The sequence below is a fragment of the Aplidium turbinatum genome, chromosome 8 (assembly GCF_918807975.1).
Source record: "Aplidium turbinatum chromosome 8, kaAplTurb1.1, whole genome shotgun sequence".
NCBI lineage: Eukaryota > Metazoa > Chordata > Ascidiacea > Aplousobranchia > Polyclinidae > Aplidium > Aplidium turbinatum.
In genome coordinates, this window is record NC_137479.1 from 20,319,972 (window position 1) to 20,342,600 (window position 22,629).

Here is a 22,629-nt window from a genome sequence, read left to right on the forward strand (position 1 = left end):
GTTTGAAAACGGTGTTTCATTACTACGACTTCAGTTCGTGAAGTGGTTTGTTTTCCATGTCACGCTTCATTGGTTGGTTGCGGAAAAGGTCTATACTCGATAGCCGAAGTTTACAAGTTGTTTTCAAAATTTTATTAACTAAACTTGCACAGTAGGCTCATAATAATTGTTTATGAGTTTATGAAAGTAAATTAATGTTATGAGACTGCCTAATGATATTAGCCACGAAACAGCCACGACCTGCATGTGTGAGACAGCATTTTCAGCTCTTATATCAACATGAAGACAAAATACAGGTCCAGACTTTCTGTGGACCCTGTATGGTAGGGACCCTTCCTAGTTCAAATGGGTGTTGTTATATCTTAACCGTCATCAACAGAGTTACTCGCTGGCTAGAAACCATTCCCCTGTCAGATGTCAACGCGAAGAGCTGCGCAGACGCATTCATACTGCATTGGGTCTCCAGATTCGTAGCTCCCGCGTAATATCATCGGATCGTGGCAGGCAATTCACCTCTGTCCTATGGCACGAGATGACCACATTCATTCACAAGATGGCCACAAATAACTCCGAGAATTGATGACTTATGCAATGACTTATGCAATAAGAAGCTATCCCATCCGTCCCATTGATGTTATCAGTTCTTTAAAATAAACAAAATTCGTTTTTTTTTCTTTTTTACCTTTGTATTGGGGGTCCGCGAATAAACAGATTGACAAATAGTGGTCCGTGGCCCAAAAAAGTTTGGGAAACCCTGGTCTATAGTATAGTCCAACGAAATGATTTAAAGAATTACTGTATGGAAAAACTAGAAGTTAACATAACTTACAAGACTTTAATCAATATGTCCAGAGCAGCCTTCGGTTAATGCAAGTCCGTATCTTGCTAAGATATATTTACCATTCCTTTTTTCCAGTCTCTCTCCGTGTCTGGTCCAAAAAGGCAAAACCGTTTTACTCTCTTTTCTTTTTTTCATATTTATTTCGGAAGCATGTTAGCTACATGGAAGTTTACAGAATCTTTAGGAAATCAAATATAGATTAAACTGGTTCACTATTTAAAAAAGGAAACTCCTGTTACGTGATATGTGATCGCTACACGAGTAGGCTACATTTTGTAGAGTATTGCAGCTCCACTCAGCTTTACAGGTCTACTATTTTGTCTCAATTATTTGGTGCCGCACCAGCTTTATTTGCAGTTTAGAACAGGGAAACTGCTGCTCGATGACTGATATAACTTGGTCTTTTGCTGCTTTCGGTCTGTTGTGCCATTTTATTGATATTGCATATAATTGCACCGTGCTGTTCTCGCAACAGACGAAATAAAAGTTTTTTTTTCCTATGGCAGTTTCACATAGCCTGCTTGTGGAGGCTTTGAACCAATGCCGCAGGGCCGTTTACCGAGATTGCCAGAGTGAAGTTTCATGCGTATTTGTTGCCTGTGCGCTATTCTATCCACTTGATGCTACTGAATGGAGATCAGTCCTGAAATGCGTTGCTCAAGCGCAGATCCCGTGAGTCGAACCAGCCCGGCTTGCTGTTGAGTGGGGCGGTTAGCCTAACCTCCAACTAAGCTAACGCAAGCGGACTGAATAGTTTTGGTCAAATTTTAGCAAACTCTTCACAAATTACACATTTGTTGCTTAACTCTCACAACTAAAATCATTGCCGATTCCAACTCCCTTGATTGGACTTTCAACTTCCCATGTCACATTTTGCGGCAAGTTCTCAAAATGACCTAAAACGTGATGAAAATCTGCATTGTCAAAAGTTAAAATTTTTAGTAGGCTATAATAGCCTAAGCTCAGTAGGCTATAGGCTATGTAAATTTGTAACAGTAGTTATTTAGTGAGCTCCACTGACGACAACCAAAGTGGCTCTCTGTGGCTTTTGTGCATTTGCAGTTTGTGTATTATTTTGTTTTATTTTGGATATGAACAGCTTTGACTGACGCAAATAAATAATAAATAGGCCTAAATAAAAGAAAATGATGAATGCATGCTGTTTTATACCTCTTCAGTGGCGTAGTCAAACGGGGGAGGGGGGGGGGTTGGGGGTTGCAACCAGGGTTGCAAGTCGATATTGAAAAAAGTAGGGGATAAATTGATATCGATAGTCAAACAAAAAAGTAGAGAAATATCCGATTTCGATAGCCTCCCAAAAAAGTAGAGAAATATCCGATTTCGATAGCTTCCCAAAAAAGTAGAGAAATATCCGATTTCAATAGCCTCCCAAAAAAGTAGAGAATGAAGGATAGGCTATTCGATATTAAACGCAATTAAAAAAAATACAAATCAAGTATCTGATTTTATACTGCCTACCAGCGTTCCCTTTCTGCTCAATCATGCATAACTTCAAACAAAATGCTTATTTTTCCAAGCAAAATTATATACATTCGGAAATTGAACTGAACAAATCTTCCCCACGTAAAGTTTGGGAAGTCATTAACTCACTGCTGCCAAATAAACAAAAATCAAAGCAAACAATCAATTCCATTAATATTGATGGAGTGTCATCAAACAAACCCATCGAAATGGCGAACCAATTCAATAAATTCTTCTGCAACGTTGGAAAAGAGATCTCTGACAGCGTTCCGCTTGCCAACGATAACAACTTCACATCCTACCTTACAAACCACGTTCCTTCTTCTATTTTTCTTGAACCAACGACTGGCGATGACGTACTCAAAGAAATCCGAGCTCTAAAACCCAACAAAGCAACTGGCTACGATGACATTTCAGCATATTTCATACAGATGGCCTCCGTGATTATTGCCCTGCCCTTCTCAAATCTTATTAACTATTCCTTTCAGTTCGGTATTTTCCCTGATACATTTAAACTTGCCAAAGTTGTACCCGTCTTCAAATCTGGAGACAAACTTGAGGTAAATAATTATAGACCTATCTCCCTTTTATCGTCTTTCGAAAAAATTTTGGAAAAGCTCATATATAAAAGGGTCTCTTCCTTTCTAGACAAACATTCTGTCCTTGCTCCTACGCAATTTGGATTTCGGTCTGGCTCCTCTACTTCATATGCCGCTACTGATATTATTAGTGCCACCTATGAACACGTAAAAAGCAACCTGTACACAGGTTTGGTTCTCTTGGATCTCAAAAAAGCCTTCCTTTGACACAGTATACCATCCCATTCTACTATACAAACTCAACCACTATGGAATCCGAGGTACAGCAAACGAATTATTCTCCTCCTACCTAAAAGACAGAATGCAGTATGTCGCGATTAATGAACATGAATCTGAACAGAGATGCATAACACACGGTGTACCTCAGGGTTCAACGCTGGGTCCATTACTGTTTTTATTGTACGTAAACGACTTACCAAACTGCACGTCTTCTGTTCCAAGACTTTTCGCAGACGATACCTGCCTGGTAATTAACGCTCCTAATCTAACCTACTTAGAAAAGGAAATATCGTCTGAATTACTTAACATCAAGAACTGGATTAATGCCAATAAATTAGTTATCAATCCTTCCAAATCAAATGTCATTGTAATCCCTCCTAAAAAATGCAGCTACCCAGAAGATATCAATGTACTTTATAATTGTGTTCAGATCGAACAAGTTAAGTTTGCCAAATACCTTGGCATTATTTTTGACAATGGTCTAAATTTTGAACCTCATATTAATATGCTCCACAAGAAACTTTCTATATCTGTAGGGATATTGTCAAAACTCAAATACATTCTTCCAAACAAAACATTATTACAATTATACTACGCACTGGTACATTCTCATATCGTATATGGGATAACGATTTGGGGTTCATGCTGCAAGACACAAATGAACAAGCTTAGCACCTTACAAAATAAGGCTGTCAGAATAGTAGCAGGTGGCGGGTGGTCTGATCATGTCACACCTTTCTATAAGAAACTTAACATACTCAAGCTTAAAGATTTGTACGAACACGAAATTGCTAAATTCATGTTTAAATTTGATACGGATGTATTGCCTCTGCCTTTCGCACACTACTTTGAAAAAACCAAACTCATGTATAATGCACGTCTTACTAGACACTCTTCCAATGATTGTTATTTTGTCCCACGTTACGCCTCATCCCGACTCCAGCGCAGCATTAAATATGCCGGAGTGAAAGTCTGGAACTCCTTACCAACGAGCTTGCTTAAATTGTCATTTTATTCTTTTAAAAAACAACACAAATATTCACTCATCGCCAAATATTAGCACGATTAATTTTGTATTACCTTTATGCTACCGATAGACTACTAAATATATTTCTCTGTGACCATCTTCTAACACCTTGTCTCAATTTTCGTTATTGAATTATTCTTATCGCAATTTTAGAACTTCTATTAGAATCTGGGGTATCTGCTCGACTCGAAGACCCATGGTCTCTTCGCAGATTCCCGTTGCTGGAAATTTCTTTTTTATTGCTGTATTTATTGTATTATATTTACCTACAACGAAATAAAATCAATCAATCAATCAATCAATCAATTATTCTTTTAACTCCGCTTGATCGGTATTGTTCAATTATCATTTTTCTGGCATGGGCGTCAAAACATGCTATGATATCTTTGTTTGTCGTATGTTGTCAAGTATAATTAAAGGCTTGAAAAAAGTCGCAAAACAATCGAATAAAGAATATCGATTCAGTCAAAAAAAGTAAAGAAAAATCCATAAACGATATTGGCGGAAAAAAGAAAAGACTTGGACGTAATCGATATGGAAAAAGTAGAGAATAGCGCTATCGAATAGCGATTTGGAACCGATACTTGCAACCCTGGTTGCAACTCTCACTTTGGCACGCGTGTGACGGCACAATATTGAGAATGATGCTTTCAGTCTCTTTATGCTTGAGAATGATGTTTTTAGTCTAAAAAAATTTGCTTAATGTTTATCAAAACTTCATTAAAAGAACTAGTTTTGCCAATACCAAACATTTAAATATCTCAGCCAGGAATTAGCAACAGGAAAACATAGAGACTTAACTTTATTTCCAAAAACTGCCCAAAAAAACATGATCTTGTCGTTTTGCTGTACCACCGGACAGCACCATTTTACAGGGATATTCATACCTACATTTTTGTTGAAAATGCTCTCAGAATGCACCAAATTTAAAGTAATTTTTCAAAATTTTCTGAGGGAGGCCCCACCAGACCCCCTGCCGCTGGGTGTCTTCTTAGGAGAACACGCTGCTGGTCGTCAAAACCCTCCCTTTCAAAATTTCTGGTTATGCTATTGTCTCTACTGAAATTGTTCGTTTGAGAACTATCAAAAAAATATATTGGTATTAAAAGTTGTCCGCCTCGTTAGCTCAGTGGTCACGCACCCGGCTCAAGATCATGTGTCGCAGGTTCGATTGTCGGGGTGTGCGCTTGAGTAACGCATTCTAAGGACTGCTCTTCATTCATAGCCAGCTAGTGAATGAGAGAGAGAAAGAGAGAAAAACCTTTTATTTCGTCTGTTGCGACAATAGTACGGTACAATTATAAACAATACGAATAAAATAGTACCATAGCTATCTAAATACCACAACAGACAGGAAGCAGCGAAAGACTATGGAAGAATTCTCCGCCAACAACACTTCGACAATCGGAAAAACTTTACTCTGCCAATCTCGGTAACCGGCCCTGCGTCAAGAGCCTCTACAAGTATGCGAAACTACCAGGAATAACTTATCAAGGCTTAGTCAGTCCGAGGATAAAGATTCAAAAACCAATTAACCAAGTTCCCTACGACTCCTTTTTTGTTTTCTGGTTTCTGTGACCACGCGATCATTGATGTGTGACTACAGCTGATTGGCTAATCATTTGAAGTTTGTTTCAAGTTTTTTCAATCATTGTACTCTCACATTTTAATTTTGTGCATTTTTTTATTTGGTTTGTGCTGTCTTGTGACGAATCCATTATGTTTACTGTCTAAGTTTTTGTTGCCATCTGGAAACTAAAAGCGCTGTGATATTTCTGTGCATTACTGGAGAGGAAGAATTTTTGCTACCCTAGTCTATTTCATATTCAAAATGTACGGTACCGGTAGGTCACAGCAGACCAGAATTTAAGTTGCAGGTTTGTTTGTGGCAACCAGAAGTCAATGCCTAATTGATGCAAACCAAAATTGCTTTAGTCTGGTAACAAGTTTTTGGTATTGTTTTTGTGTTTCTTTTTACCCACTCACACTGATGTCCGCTCGATGGCTCAGTTGGTTAGTGCGTGACTTCTGGAACAAAGACGCTTCAAGATCAAGCGGCGCTGGCTCGAATCTTGGGGTGAGCGCTTGAGCAACACACGTTAAGGACTGCTATCCATTCAGCGACACCTAATGGATGGCATAATTCTCTGGCAACAAGACTTCAACAATCGGACACTTCACTCTGTCAATCTCGGTGACCGTGCCTGCATCAGTATACAAAGCCTCTACAAGTACCGTATGCAAAACTTCCTGGATTCAGGTCTGCAAGAAGCTTTGATTCCATCAATTGATATAACATCTACGGTACCTAGCTGTTTTCTTTTGCATGTGTTTCACTGTTACCACTATTAACTTCAATATTGTTAATATTATTCTTATTAGTTTGTTTACTGTATCAATGAGCATCCTGCTTTGCAATGGGAGGCGACAATGTCTTCCCCTGCCAATGTCGTACCCATGATGTCGTCCTCTCATACATTGGGATGCGCAATCATTTACGCTGCCAGAAAAAACTTTATGTGAAAGTGAAATGTTAAGAATTAAGCTTTCACAGAGGTTGAATTTTTGCAAAGTCAAAGATTATTTATACATATACCTACATACAATTCGTTATTAAAGAAAGTATCATAGACATTAAAAATCATGTATGGAAATAGTTTTGCACGATGCTCATAATGCAGTAAATACAGTTACTTCATGTTGTGGCTGACTTTGTTTCCTGTGGAAAAATATTTCAGGGTTATATTTTAGACACTTTTTATTTTCTTAGCATACTTTTAATTTAATTGTACGATTCATTTTTTTTTTAAATGGCATCACAAAATATCAATCCATCACATGCAAATGTTGTTGTAAACACTCGAAGTGATACGTCTCGGAAACCTCAAGATGCCACAACAGTAATTAAAAAAGATTCACATTCTGTGAAAAAGAGGTGATTTTATTTAATGTTGATCAATTTTTATCAAGGATGATTGCTCAATAAGTTTTTATTAGTACATTTATTTAGTACTTAGCCATAGGGTCATTCCATGTCAAGTGATCCAGACCATGTAACCCACCCTCTCAGATTTTAATGAAAATTCACACGCTGATAAAACTTTTCTTCCTGATTTAAAAAAACTAATTTTTTTTTAAATCGGTCAACTAAAACAAAAGTTACGTCCACTTAAAGTTGACTGCTTTTTGTGATCGCTGAAGCGTAAAATCCATTTCGCTTTCACAAGTTTAACTGTAGGAAGATATTTCTCAGCTCCTAAGAAATTGTACTGATTGATATTTTCAGGTATTGTAGGACATATACTTCTTAAGCCATATCACTCAAAACTAAAGCTCTTGACCATCACCTTTGACCTTTAACCTCATGTTTATTCGTAGTCCCAATTGTGCTCAATCATGCAGAACATAATTTTTGATCATAAATAACTCATGGTGCTCACTAGTTACAATCACATGCAATGCATCATTTTAAAGGTATTTTCAAGGAGAATTGATATCAGAAATAAAATTAATGGCTTATTGAGTATTTCACCTCACAAAGTGAAAACAAAAGCTTGTGTCTGAAAATCACTACAATTTTTAATTGCAAGTGTGCTATGCCAAGTTCCCCTGATGATGTTTTGTATATTTATAATTTAAAATAGGCTCATTAAATATTTAATTGAAGATTGTAGCAAACAATGCAAAACCACCCTCCACACCTCCAAGACACCCATTTGAATGCTCCAAGCTCCCAACTACCCTGGACACAACCACCCAATGGACAAATCCCACAAAAGTGACCAAGCTTGTGGCTGTGTGGGGGAGGCCATGGCTTGACCACTAAACAACTTGGAATAGCTCCTCCTCAATGACTTTGAGGGAGAGGAACCAACAACAAGATTGTGCCAAAAATTTATGTTTTTAAACTAATATGGGTCCTGCTACTTAAACATTTTAAGCCATAGATTCATCTGAGCAACAATGATAAATTCTAAATACCAGAACAACATTTTGTCACTTCGAGTACATACTCTTTCTTGATCTATTTTTCCACAACAAAACTAACACATCAAAAATACCATACAACAATACACTGAATAATAACATAAGAGTTCACAAATGGTTATCTAAGGGTTGGAATCGGGTAATTGGACATTAAAATAACAATTAAATATATATAAAGATTAAGAAATATGGAAAGAGCCTTAGTCAGAACATCTAGCAATAATGCAGGCATTATACATGAAGACACATACTGCACATATGCATATAAGTTGCATGTGTGCATACATACACTACCTGCCATTGATGGTCCGCTATATACATACATATGATGTAACTGACTGGTTTGCTGAACTATACAGTATTTCGCTCTGATTATATCATTGAGCACTCTGAATCTACCGTATTGGCAATCATACCAGATATATATTATATAATATATACATCACAAAGTGAAACAGATCACATTATAGATTCATATTTTATTAAGTTCTCTACTGTTGGTTTCGCCCTTAGGGGCTCATCAGAAGAAATGCTAAAAGAAGGAGAACTTAATTATATAATTGAATGAGTTTCGCTTTTAGCAGCATGATTGTTGCTTACTTCACAGTGCAGATTCAAACGATCTGTTATAGCCTGATGCTGCGGGTTCTTTTTGGCAATATCAAATTACACTAGCTTTCGGAACACAGTTCCCTAGTCATGTGCTATGACAAATGGTGTTGAAGTCAGTGAGTGGTTTTTTCTTTCTTTAAAGTGGCTCTTTGGTTTAGCTCACTGACTTCAAGACTCAAAGAACCACTCACTGACTTCAACACCATTCGTCATAGCACATGACTAGGGAACTGTGTTCCGAAAGCTAGTGTAATTGGATATTGCCAAAAAGAACCCGCTGCATCAGGCTATAACAGAACGTTTGAATCTACACTGTGAATTAATTATATAAATATGAATCTATAATGTTATCGGATCCACTTTGTGATAATATGCTCTGACTCTGGTCATCGAGCACTCTCATATATTTGTTGAGGCAAGATGTGTTGTTTGCTAAAAAACAATGTGCACGCCTTGAGGTTAGACAGCTTCAAAGACTTAATCAAAAACTGATATGTACTAATTTGAGTCACAATCTAGTCTAGAATATTCTGTATCAATTCTAGTATCGTTGTATTAGTTAGATGCTTGTATCAAATAACAGGCCTCGAAGTTTGTACTTTTTCCGGCGGTCAAGCATGTCCTACTGGACTGGCCCTTTCAGCGGACATTTAATATCTCAACCGGACATATTTTTTGCATGTACATTTTACACAAAATCGCACTACAGTATTGTGTGGTCGTGTTTGTAGAAGAAGCATTTCTACAACAGAATAGCTCTGCAATGGTTGATGGCTTAATTAACTGACCCTGAAGTATACTGGAGCAGGTTAAGCGTGAATAAGCAGGTTAAGCGTGAATATTTGTGACCGACCAGAGTCGGCTTCGGCAGACATTCGAGGTCATTCCGAAGGTCCTGTCCGCCATGACCGCCGGATGTTTCAAGGTCTGAATAATCTGTTAATTTTCATTGTTTGATTTATATGTGTGGGGTAGACTATAAGACTATGGTATATGTACTTTGGTATTTTGTGGTATTTCAGTATATACGTGTATAAGCCAGCTTCACCGCTGAACATATCGCTCACCTAGAACCGAACTATGTTATGTCCACTTTTTGCAAAAATCACTTTTTCAACTTTTCTTGGGTTTTGGACATAGCTCTATCTGATGGCATGCTCAGATTTCTCTTATGTCCATTATTTTAGCTTTTAGCCTATGTTAAGTCCTGCAGAAATTTCAAAATGTTCAAACTAAACTGTGCTATGTCCTTACCTGGACTTAACGTAATGTCAACCTATTAACTGTGTCTGGACATAACATAGTTTGTTGGACTTAAACTAGTTGCTACTTTTGACTGATTGAAAATGCTGGACATAATACATGTTGTGAAAAGGTGATCTTCGGGTTTATTTATTGATGGTAAATTTTCAGCACCCTTTTACCATTGTATCACTCAGAGATAACACAGGCTGTGTAAGGCTGGTTGCTATGGGTCAGAGAACATCCCACAGCTTGTTTTCTGTGTGACAGGTAGGGATGCCCAAAGTAGAATAATTGCCTATTCTAGAATTATTCTAGAATTTATTTTCGGATCTAGAATTTCGAATCCTATTCTAGAATCCTCGGCGTCAATTTTAACCTTTTCTTTTTATTGAGAAAATACACATAACGGCATGAAAAAGAAGCTTTGCAAAGCTATCATTTTAACAAGTTCTCAATCGTTCACAACAGTGATGAATTGCAATGTAGAACGTTTATCTCCTCCAGATGCTGCCCTGTCAGCCTTGTTTTGAGTTTTCCAACAGTCAGCCCAGCGCTTGAAAACGATCGCTCCAAAGAAGCTGATGTTGCTGGAATGGCCACGTATTTTGCAGCTAAATTGTGCAAAAGTGGGAAGTCTGCTTTGTTGCAAGACTTGCAGGCGTATTTTTTCAAAATTTTTTTTATTTTTTTTATAATTTTTTTCTCCGTATTATTTCCGAATCCAATTACCCGATAAAAAAGCGGTTTTTAGATTCGAATCTGGATGGATTCGAATTTCAAGGATTCGAAATTCTACTTTGGGCATCCCTAGTAACAGGCTGCTATTTTGACTTAAGGCATTAATGATAATGACCAACCTTTCAGTTTTTCTCCAGTCCAGTCCAGTTTTTTCTCCAGTCATTCTAAACCAATCCTACCATAGTGACAATCACTGATTTTAGCCAAGTTGTTGACTTCAAAAAAATTGTGAATGATTCACCACAATACTCACATATCATGCGAGGCTCAACTTTTGATTCTGACGGTGAAAAAATACTGTGGACCAAGATTATGCAATTAAAGTTTTGCAAGGTAAATCCAGTCAAGCTATACTTCAAGTACAAATGTTCAAAGCCGTCTTTCAGTGAAATAGACTTCATAAAATCAAGTCGACAGAGCAGCAGACGACTTGCAACTGAATTTTCATTGCCGTTAGTTGTGGAACTACCAAAACGTTACAAATCACAGCTTGCAGTAAAAAAGGACAAAAAAGCCGATTTGATGAAGTTATTGTAAAAAAACCTCATTCCTCCACACCATCACCACTTTTATGCAGACATTCCAGAGTAGCTGAACAGTGAACACCAATGCTAGTTTTGCTTTTGTTTCAGCTGGACTCATCTTGACTTCCAAAAGAACTGTTGAAAATTCTGAGATCCTAAGTATCAATTTTGCTGATATTTAGGTCGTCGAATTATTATCTTTCCTTGTAATTTCATTATGTGGTTTGTTCGTTCTGTAGATACTCTTGAAAATTAGCATAGAGATTTTATTTACCCATTCCTTGAATTCTAGTTTTATGAATGCATCACTGGTTTGCAGTGATGTACGCGCATACAAAAACTATTGACGCCGTCAGCGTAAACGCAAACGTTCGAAAAACCATACACCGTATGCGTCAACGTAACTTGTAAAACAAGTTGACAGCGTCAGCGCATACACTAGCGTAAACTCATTTTGTTTGCTAGGTGCCAAACATTCACACGGTATAAACCACTCGAAACAAACAAGTTTTATTTTGAATTTCCACGAAGAAACACAAGCATCTGAAGTGTTTATCTGACATTTTGCTGCGTTTTGGTTTTAATATGTCTTTGCCCATTGAAAACATTCTTTCAACTGCAGCGCTGGAAGGTATTGGTGTGTTGTAGCGAAAAAAAATACATTAAAAAGTATGCGTTGACGTTGTGCACTAAAAAACCGCGAAAACTTTACGGCGTAGCTAGCCTCAAGCGACAACTATCAAAAAAAGTGTGGTTGTAACCGTTAGCGCAAACAAAAAGTCTACACCACAAGTCTACGGCGTATACGTACATCTCTGCTGGTTTGTGACAATGATTAAGGTTGTCAGATCAACTAATTTAGTAAATACAATATTGTTTAATAACTTACAGTGTTTTAATTGGGATGTTTTTTTTAATGTCCAGACTCCAGATGTTAATTTAGTTGAGCTGTTGGCGTTTATTTCAAAGTCTGATGAAAGTTGGTGGTTAGGCAGCTAAATTAGAAATTCAGAAATCTTAGTTATGGTTCTATCTAACAAATGGGATTGCAGCATAGAACAATAAAGCTTTCAGCTATTTACTAACTAGGTCTTTTGAGGAAGCCATGTACCAAAAGTCCAAAGAAGACCTGTCAGATTTTATAGCACTATTGCAGAAGATGTGTAAGATGGCAAAGAAACAATTGAACATAATATCACACACGACTAAGTGAAAAGATTGTGTGGTATCAAAACAGGAAATCATGGTTCTACACTGTCAAAAAAGTTTACAAATGCTACCTGGAGGCTACTATCTCAATTTATAGCTCCATCTCAAATTGTTTCAATGTAAAAACAGTGGTTGCAATACTTTAATCGATTTTATAAGTATGCTATGTCCGTTATTTCATGAAATTACCAGTTAGAATTTTCAAAATTAAACAATGTTAAGTCCGTCCAATACTTGAAAAAACACTATATTGCTCACTCTAGTGGTTAAAAAGTATCATAAATGATGCCTAACAAACAGCAAGATATTACTAGTCACACTGGTACAAAATATTGCATATATATCGGGAGATAATTTACAAAAACCTAATTCAAAATCTATTTTCCTGTTTTTCTCAAAACTTGAAAAATGGACATAACATAGTTCGGTTCTAGGTGAGCGATATACAATTATATATATCATGGTGAATCTTGCCTCAACAAATATATGGAGTGCTCGATGACCAGAGTCAGAGCATAATATCACAAAGTGGATCCGATCACATTATAGATTCATATTTATATAATTAAGTTCTCCTTCTTTTAGCATTTCTTCTGATGAGCCCCTAAGGGCGAAACCAACAGTAGAGAACTTAATAAAATATGAATCTAAAAATGTGATCTGTTTCACTTTGTGATGTATAAATTATATAATATATATCTGGTATGATTGCCAATACAGTAGATTCAGAGTGCTCAATGATATAATCAGAGCGAAATACTGTATAGTTCAGCAAACAAGTCAGTTACATCATATGTATGTATATAGCGGACCATCAATGGCAGGTAGTGTATGTATGCACACATGCAACTTATATGCATATGTGCAGTATGTGTCTTCATATATAATGCCTGCATTATTGCTAGATGTTCTGACTAAGTCTCTTTCCATATTTCTTAATCTTTATTATATTTAATTGTTATTTCGCGGTCCAATTACCCGATTCCAACCCTTAGATAACCATTTGTGAACTCTTATGTTATTATTCAGTGTATTGTTGTATGGTATTTTTGATGTGTTAGTTTTGTTGTGGAAAAATAGGTCAAGAAAGAGTATGTACCCGAAGTGACAAAATGTTGTTCTGGAATTTAGAATTTATCATTGTTGCTCAAATGGATCTATAGCTTAAAATGTTTAAGTAGCAGGACCCATATTAGTTTAAAAACATAAATTTTTGGCACAATCTTGTTGTTGGCTCCTCTCCCTCAAAGTCATTGAGGAAGAGCTATTCCAAGTTGTTTAGTGGTCAAGCCATGGCCTCCCCCACACAGCCACAAGCTTGGTCGCTTTTGTGGGATATTTCTTAATCTTTATTATATTTAATTGTTATTTCAATGTCCAATTACCCGATTCCAACCCTTAGATAACCATTTGTAAACTCTTATGTTATTATTCAGTGTATTGTTGTATGGTATTTTTGATGTGTTAGTTTTGTTGTGGAAAAATAGGTTTGCATTGTTTGCTACAATCTTCTTCAATTAAATATTTAATGAGCCTATTTTAACTTATAAATATACAAAACATCATTAGGGGAACTTGGCATAGCACACTTGCAATTAAAAATTGTAGTGATTTTCAGACACAAGCTTTTGTTTTCACTTTGTGAGGTGAAATACTCAATAAGCCATTACTTTTATTTCTGATATCAATTCTCCTTGAAAATACCTTTAAAATGATGCATTGCATGTGATTGTAACTAGTGAGCACCATGAGTTATTTATGATCAAAAATTATGTTCTGCATGATTGAGCACAATTGGGACTACGAATAAACATGAGGTTAAAGGTCAAAGGTGATGGTCAAGAGCTTTAGTTTTGAGTGATATGGCTTAAGAAGTATATGTCCTACAATACCTGAAAATATCAATCAGTACAATTTCTTAGGAGCTGAGAAATATCTTCCTACAGTTAAACTTGTGAAAGCGAAATGGATTTTACGCTTCAGCGATCACAAAAAGCAGTCAACTTTAAGTGGACGTAACTTTTGTTTTAGTTGACCGATTTAAAAAAAAAATAGTTTTTTGAAATCAGGAAGAAAAGTTTTATCAGTGTGTGAATTTTCATTAAAATCTGAGAGGGTGGGTTACAAAATCCCATTTTTCTGGATCACTTGACATGGAATGACCCCACATCTATTTAGTATTAGTACATTTTATTAGTACATAGCCAGTAGCCACGGCAATTAAAAAAAGAAACGTAATAATAATATTATGAATATATTCAACTATTATTACGTTTCTTTTTTTAATTGCCGTGGCTATTCTTACCATGGCTTTGTTAACCTGTTTACTCAAGCATGATGTATTTTTTTCACTTTCTTTTCAATAACAAAAATGCTGAGTTTATAGCCTCTAAACTCGACAGATTTTAGCATAATTGTCCATTGTCCAATCTGACTGCATTGGTCTCAGATTCCAAAGGGTGTCAGTTCGACATTTCCCTGGAGCGTTTTTTTTGTAGAACTTGATTGATAATGACAAGTGTTTTTTACTGTAGTGAGTTGAACAAGTGCCTGGATTTGTTGCAGTGGCATTCCATAAAGAAGTTATATTACTGGTAACCAATTTTAAATCAGTTACATTCTTCAACAATTCTTTATTTGTGGCATCAATGTGATACACAGCAGTTCTCAATACTACTAGTACTAAGCTTTCACCTAACCTGTGTATATTTTCATCTAGATTGCAACAAGAGTTAATGGACTTGATGGTAAGCACTGTTGTTTTTCAATACCCCCTTTAAATTTGCGTCCTTTTAGTGTAAAAATGTACATTTGTTTTCTGGGATTATTTCTGCAACCAATTGTTATCCTAGATCAAAGTTTCATTTTGAAATTTCAATACATATTTGTCCTTGACTTGGACTTTGCTTGGACTTGATTAGATTGCAAATCAGTTGTCAAACCCAAATAGAGTGAGTTGCATTGCATTTTATATGGCGTATTGCATTCAATGTCTGCTCTGACGGCTGAGTTAGTTGAGTACTCGACTTTATGAACAAACAAATGACAAGATTAAGCGGCATGAGTTCAGCTCTCATGGTGTGTGCTTGAGCAACGCATTTCAAGCACAGCTACAGCTCTCCATTAAATGGCACCTAGTGAATAGAATAATCCCCAGATCACATTTCCACAACAAGCAGAAACATCACTCTGTCAGTCTTGATGACCAGAACTGTCTCAGTGGTTTGAAGTAAGTTGTTGCAAGTGAAACTACTAGGATTTAGCTCTTAACGAAAAAACACTCAATGTGAGATTGTGAGGTGAAGGTTCCAACAATCAATCATTTAGTATGCTGCATACACTGTTATTTGGGGAGCAAGTCTTTTAGGCGCAGACAGTTAGGCGCCGGTCAAATAGGTGCGCACACTGTGGCGTCTGGATATTTAGGTGCGGAACACTGTGCCGCCTGTTCAATTAAGTGCTATTCGTAGTAAAGTCTGCAGGTTGTAATGTATCAGGTAGGGCAGTGCTTGTCACACAAAATGTTATATTGAACAGAAAAATATGTCATTGCTTCCGTGAGTGAAACTTCTTAAACCGGCAATGCTTTTCACACAAAATGTTATATTGAACAGAAAAATATATTGTTTTTTTAATGCGCGTGTTCGGCATTTATTTGTTGTTAGTCCAGGTTTGCGTCGGCGAAAGCTTTATCAATAAATTACTCAAGTTTCCGAACAAGACTGAGTTCACTTTTAGTTATAACTACACTAAACATCAGTAAAAAATATACCGTAGCACTAGCCTATTCAAGCGGGGGGTAGGCTTGAGTGAACTGAAGAGTAACTTAGTTTTCCGTCAAAACCTTGACTAGGTTAATTTGTCAAAGCTGAGCTGATACAATCTGCAGACTTTACTACGAATAGCACCTAAATGAACGGGCGCCACAGTGCTTCGCACCTAAATATCCTAACGCCACAGTGTGCGCGCATATTTGACCGGCGCCTAACTGTCTGCACCTAAAAAACGTGGATCCGTAATTTGTTTGCATTATGTTTAATACTCATCTGCTTTCTGTTGCATTTTCATGTCAATCAAGATTTTTGCTCGAATGTTAATCGCAATAGGTGATTTGACAGATCACTTTAAAAACCTTAAGCGAGTAATGTCGGTCTGGAATTGCATGCGGGAAGTGATTTTCTGATGTCTCTGGATTTATTAATATTCAATTGAACACTGAGAATATGTCCTTATAATGTTTGTAATGTATTGTATTGAGTTTAAATTTAACCGTTGTTATTGCGTTCATAAACGTAGTTGCACTGATGAGAATTTAATATTCGAAAACGCGTTCTGCAACACTGTTTTTTGCACTCTGCAATGCCTGATGCAGATTTATCTGTAGATTTCCATCACGCATTGAAGCGGTGATCTGATCATGAAATTTTCTACAGTTCGAGAAAAAGTTTTCTATGCCTATAAAATGTTGAATGGTAGTTTAAGCAATTATTTTTATTAGATGTCTGCGGATAAAGGGGTGTCAGCTTTTCCAGATGGAGATAATCTGTTTTCTTGGGTTGGAACCATAGAAGGACCCAAAGATACTGTAATTATTGTTTATAACTTTTCAAATGCGTCTCTTCTATGATAAGTGTCTGTTGTGTTGTTTTTCTGTAAAACGTTTATATATATATATATCTCATCTGTTTAAATGTTCCTCACTGTTGTAGACCTACAGTCCTACATAGCTTTATGCATAGGGATGATTAAAAACATGTCTTTTAGTTGTCAGTTTTTATTATTTTTTTTTACGTTTTTTTGTTTGTTTTATTTTTTTTTCATATTTTATACTATTTCCAATTGGCATACGAAGCCGAGCAATGTGATCAAGTTCAACATATTCATTAGATTTTATTACATTTACAGAAACACAAAACTACGCAACAAATTAAATATCGAAGGTTTTTGACATCACAAGATGTCCTCTTCAAGAATAACATACAATTTAACTACATCTGAATAAAATACAATGGTTTACTAAATCTATAAACAGGAAAAAACAAAAACTGCACAGTACTTCTGACTATAGAAAGTAGTTTGCTGCAGTTTTGACTAAGTTCTGTAAGTCAGAGTGTGATCGCATGCTCAGCAAATGGTACCAATGAACCCCCCAACTTCAAGTGCTACCAAGATTGAGGACTGTTCGGTTTTAGTGGTGACCCTATTAACAATTTAACAGTCAATCTCCTTTGTTGCTTGATTTAATTTCTTTTATTAGTTTGTTTATTTTTTTTATTCCTGTCGTTTCTTTCATTGCATATAGCCTGTTGTGATAAGTATTTGATCACAACGACTATTTTGATTATTTTTTTGTTAAATATTAACGTGTGATAACTAAGCTTTACTACTTCAACTTTTAAGCATCACATTGCTAATTAGGTGTATGATGGACTGAAGTATAGATTGTCTTTGGAATTTTCAAGCACTTACCCTTATGAGCCACCCACCGTCAAATTCAGCACTCCTTGCTTTCATCCCAATGTTGATGAGCACGGCAACATATGTCTCGATATTTTGAAAGAAAAGTGGTCAGCTTTGTATGAAGTTCGAACAATCTTATTATCAATACAGTCATTGCTAGGAGGTAAGATAAACCAAGTAAACTTCCCATTGCTTGCCGTTTAGAAACACTATTAGTTGAGTTACTGTAGAGTGTGTAGTACATTTTATTTACTTCTAAAAGTAATTATAATAATTTGCAGCATAGAATATTGTAGTTGCTACCCAGAAAGCAAAATCCGTCGTTTTACATGGATTTTAAGTCTGCACTCTGCAGGTGTGGTAAATCAAGTTAAAAATAACGGATTTTGCTGTCTGAGTAGCGTTAGCATTTCATTATTATCTTTCAAAAGAAATTTAAAGAGCTCTTTTCATCAAGACTAATTTGTCACGAAGAAGCTATGCATCGTGCAAATTGAATCGTATTGCATGTGTATTGTGTACTGTAGGCTATCGATATTTTCTTTCATGTTAATACTTTTAGTGATTAGGGTTTTGCTTATATTTTCCAAAGTCCTTGGGAAAACGCTCCATTGGCTTTCAACCGAAAGTGTTGGTCACTTTTCAAATTTTGAGTTGTTTTCCAGAGCCTAATAATGACAGTCCATTAAACGTGCAAGCTGCGGATATGTGGGCCATGCAAACAGGTAAGCAGTCCTAGTTGCTTTAATGCACTTGTACTTATCTTTGGAATGTGGCGGATAAAACTGTTACAACAGCAAACATTATTTTACTATCAAACAATAAATATTACAAAAAAGTCCTCATGCTAAGCAATAATGTCAAGCAGACCGATTTACATCAAATACAGGTACTATGCACTAAAAACCTTACTTGGCTGTTTCACCCTCATTGATATCATCAGAAGTTTAGTTTGGTATTTCTTTTCTTTTACAGCTTACAAGAAATACTTGTTAAACCATTACGAAAAACATGCTAATAATTTATGATTAGCTGAAATTTGCAAAGTTCGTGTGTTAGTTCAATTGGACCGTTATCCACTAAATCAAGAAAACCAGCATCAACAAAGACCAAAACCAAATGGCTCATTCTACTTGGAGTCGTTTGGTCTCATTCAGGAACTTCATTCCCATCACTTGTTTGCTTTCGCTTTCATCGTAAATTGAGGAAACACAACGACGCATTAATAACAACATATTGAGCAAGTACGATTGTTGAAACACCCATGAAGCGACCGCGCAGTGATATCACATTTTTAATTAAATGTAATTGCAACAATACGAAGAAATGGTTTATGAAATGATTCTTCCGTAGCAGATGCAAGTCCAGTGGACCAACTGGGAAGGCTCAATTGATTGCATTTTGCATACCAGTTGTGACCATGGTAGGTAAGTTTGTCCCATGGTGTAAGCCTCCATTTACGTCGCTGACGACATGATATACCATACAGTAGCTGACTTGCGTAATGTAGGCTATATAGTCCTAATCGATTACTTTGTTTAAAAGTGGGTATTTTATGAACTGTTATCAGTGCTTTGATAGGCATGCATTTGGGGTTTTCTGCGCAAGTCTCCAACGCCATGTCGCAATTTTAGTTACGTGTTTAGCAGTTAGTCATTTTTCTATGTACTGTAATTATAATCCTATTGCTCTTTTTTCCTGCGAACGCTATACACACCCACGAACTACGTTGTTTTTACTCTATTTCCACGTCATTTTAATAACAAATGTAACAACTTGTAAAATGCAAGATCTGTTGCAAAAGTTTTGAAAAAATTTACGACCTTGTGCTGCTTAATCACTGTTAACCCTGGATTTTCGCCCCCACAGAAAATGTCATATCACCTAGCTTTTCATGTCCACATAACTATCATTAAATATTTTTTAAACACTTGTGATAGTGTGTGTCACAAAGTTTGTAAAACTTACCGTGGAAGTTCAAAAGACGGAGGTCGAGGCAGTTATATCATTGTGTTACAGTATACAGTAGTTCGAGAAAAAAAATCGTTTAAAATGTAACAGCTATTTTAGAGAAATATTTCTATCAGCCAAAGTGAATACCAACAATTACTAATTGTTAACTTACAGTCCATTATTATAAAGTGTTATTGCACATCGCATTCCTTTTGCATAAGCTACCGCAGCACAAATTCTATTAGCTGAACGAGCAAGTTTCATCACAAGCGAAAGTTTGTGATCGCGCATGGGCTTGCCGTTACGTGTGTGACCAGGCTCATATTTTCCGTTAAATTAGATGTTGGTTTTGAATTTTTATTCTTGGACTGACAAAAGTCTTTATAAATATTTATTCCTGGTAGTTTCGCAAACTTGTAGAGGCTCTTGACGCAGGGCCGGTTACCGAGTGAAGTTTTCCGATTGATGAAGTGTTGTTGGCGGGGAATAATTTCATTCACTAGGTGCCGCTGAATGGAGAACAGTCCTGAAATGCGTTGCTCAAGCGCAAACCCGAGAGTCGAACCAGCCCCGCGTAATCTTGAGCCGGGCGCGTAACCACTGAACCAACGGAGCGGACAAGATGTAATTAGTTCTCGTCACGTTTGATGACTTAAAAAAGAAATAATAACGAAGGAACCAAAAACTTTTTTAGTCCAAAGTAAATGGAAGTAGCTGACTCAACCACTGTGGGCCTGCAACAATGGATGGTGTGGAAAACTGATACTAACTTATAGTGTAGCACGTTATGAGCAATTTTCAGCTTGATGTCATCACCTTCTGAAACCTGTCTGCTTCTCTGGTCTTTTGGTGTGGTTTCTTGCAGCCTACTGTCAACTGAGCTATATAGGGCTAGGCCCACGCCTGACTTGTCATTTGACCGATTTTCGGATATGATTTTATAAGACACTGAAAGGAATAAAAAAATACAAAAAGTGAAATTGGGCCGTTTTTGAATTCACGTATTTAATTGGACGGTAGTCACTTAACACATGTTCTGATTGGATAATAATAATAATCGTGTTTTTATTTGCGCCCATTGCGATAACATACAGTAAGCTACACTGCGATCACAGATGCGATACAACGGACGACAGGAAGCAGCGAAGTGACATATAGTCTTCGAGTCAACTGCTCCCCTTATTTTGGCTCGCCATTAAGTGTCTTTGCCGAGACACAGCCGCGTGCTCTGGAGCGGTGTCGAACTGGTGGTGTCTGTAGGTGGCGGTGTCTTATAGGGAATTGCGATTAGTAGCTACCCAGCATTGCAGGTGGGATAAGTACTTATGCTATTTGCATCAGGCAAAACTGTCCATATTCAATACAACGAAAAAGCCTAAACGTAACTGAAAATCGTTAGCTCAGTGATTGCGTGCCCAAACAGCGCTGGTTCGGCTCTGGAGATGTGCGCTTGAGCAACGCATTTTTAAGGACTGCACTTCATTCAGCGGTACCTAGTGGATGGAATAATTCCCCGGCAACAGCACTTCATCTATCGGAAAATTTCACTCTGGGCAGCCACTTTAACAAGAAATAATTCAACCATTGCCACTGAAACCTCGAACCAATCATAAGCTACGTTTAATGACGTGAAAAAGGACGAAAAGAAGTGATGAATTCTCTGTCAGCTGGTTAGGTTAGGGCTAGAAAGTAGTCATTGCCATGACACGAGTTCGATTACCACCCCTATCATTCGGCTAATCTTTTTTTCTTCTGTAACTACCAAATAAAGCTCAAAACAAAAATTAACTCTCTGGCTTTATTAAAAAAAATTTCTTACTAGCCTATATAAAAAAGGGGATTATTTAGTAAATGCAGCGATAGGGCAGTTATAATATTAAGGCTCACTTTGACGGTAAAACGTGGTTAGAAGCTCGATAATTTGACATAAATTTCAGTCTTTGCAATATGGCTGTTATGTAGGGAAGTTGGCCCATTTCGTGGGTGCTTGGCCACCATGCCTTCATGAGGTATTATATAGAATGATAATTGACTAATTAATATGAAGCCTTATTTTTGCAAGATTGAAGATCATCAAGTATCCAAGCAAGTAAATTGTGGCTTTAAGTAACAACAATATACTTCCTAACATCGTTCTTATGCCACAGATTGCGACAACCTATTCCTAACCCATAGCCTACTTTCAGCGTACAAATATTTACGCTTTAAACTAGTTAGGCGCAGTTATTATTTTATGTAGGCTACTTCGATGGTTTTATTTTTCGATGCAGTATTTTTTCATTTCAAACTACGTTTTTCTTTCATGACATGGCATAGAGAAAGCACAAGTTTTAGCCTATGATGTGAATTATGGTTTACGTTCTGAGTAGATTTGGAGTGACAAATGTCGGTTGTCGGAGTGAAGCAGAAGTCCAAAAACCTGACTCCGTACACCTCTGCTAGGGACCACATGGCGGTAGTAGGGGAAAGGTGTGTATTTTGAACCCCTTAGGAAACGTTCAAATATTACGTAACGCTTTTTTTCCGAATTTTTGACCCCCCCCTCCCCCATGTAACGCTTTTTTCAATTCCCCCTCCCCTATGTAACGCTTTTTCACTACGAATTCAGCACAAAAAATTACCATTTCGTACTCGAATGCGTTACGTAACGTTTTGCTTGAACCCCCTCCCCCCGATGTGACGCTAACGTAACGCTTTGCATAACCCCCCCCTCGAAGGCGTTACGTAATATTT

The 22,629-nt window shown here is 36.9% G+C and overlaps 1 protein-coding gene across 1 annotated transcript; it reads left to right on the forward strand.

Moving 5' to 3' along the window:
* The first annotated feature begins 6,915 nt into the window (after positions 1-6,915).
* On the forward strand, positions 6,916-19,920 carry LOC145775351 (ubiquitin-conjugating enzyme E2 C-like). The gene is made up of 6 exons (XM_082586639.1): positions 6,916-7,103; positions 15,203-15,230; positions 16,982-17,068; positions 17,902-18,106; positions 18,609-18,668; positions 18,919-19,920. The coding sequence occupies exons 1-6, from the start codon at positions 6,979-6,981 to the stop codon at positions 18,969-18,971; spliced, it is 558 nt and encodes a 185-aa protein (XP_082442765.1). The 5' UTR covers positions 6,916-6,978; the 3' UTR covers positions 18,972-19,920.
* Positions 19,921-22,629: the final 2,709 nt, after the last annotated feature.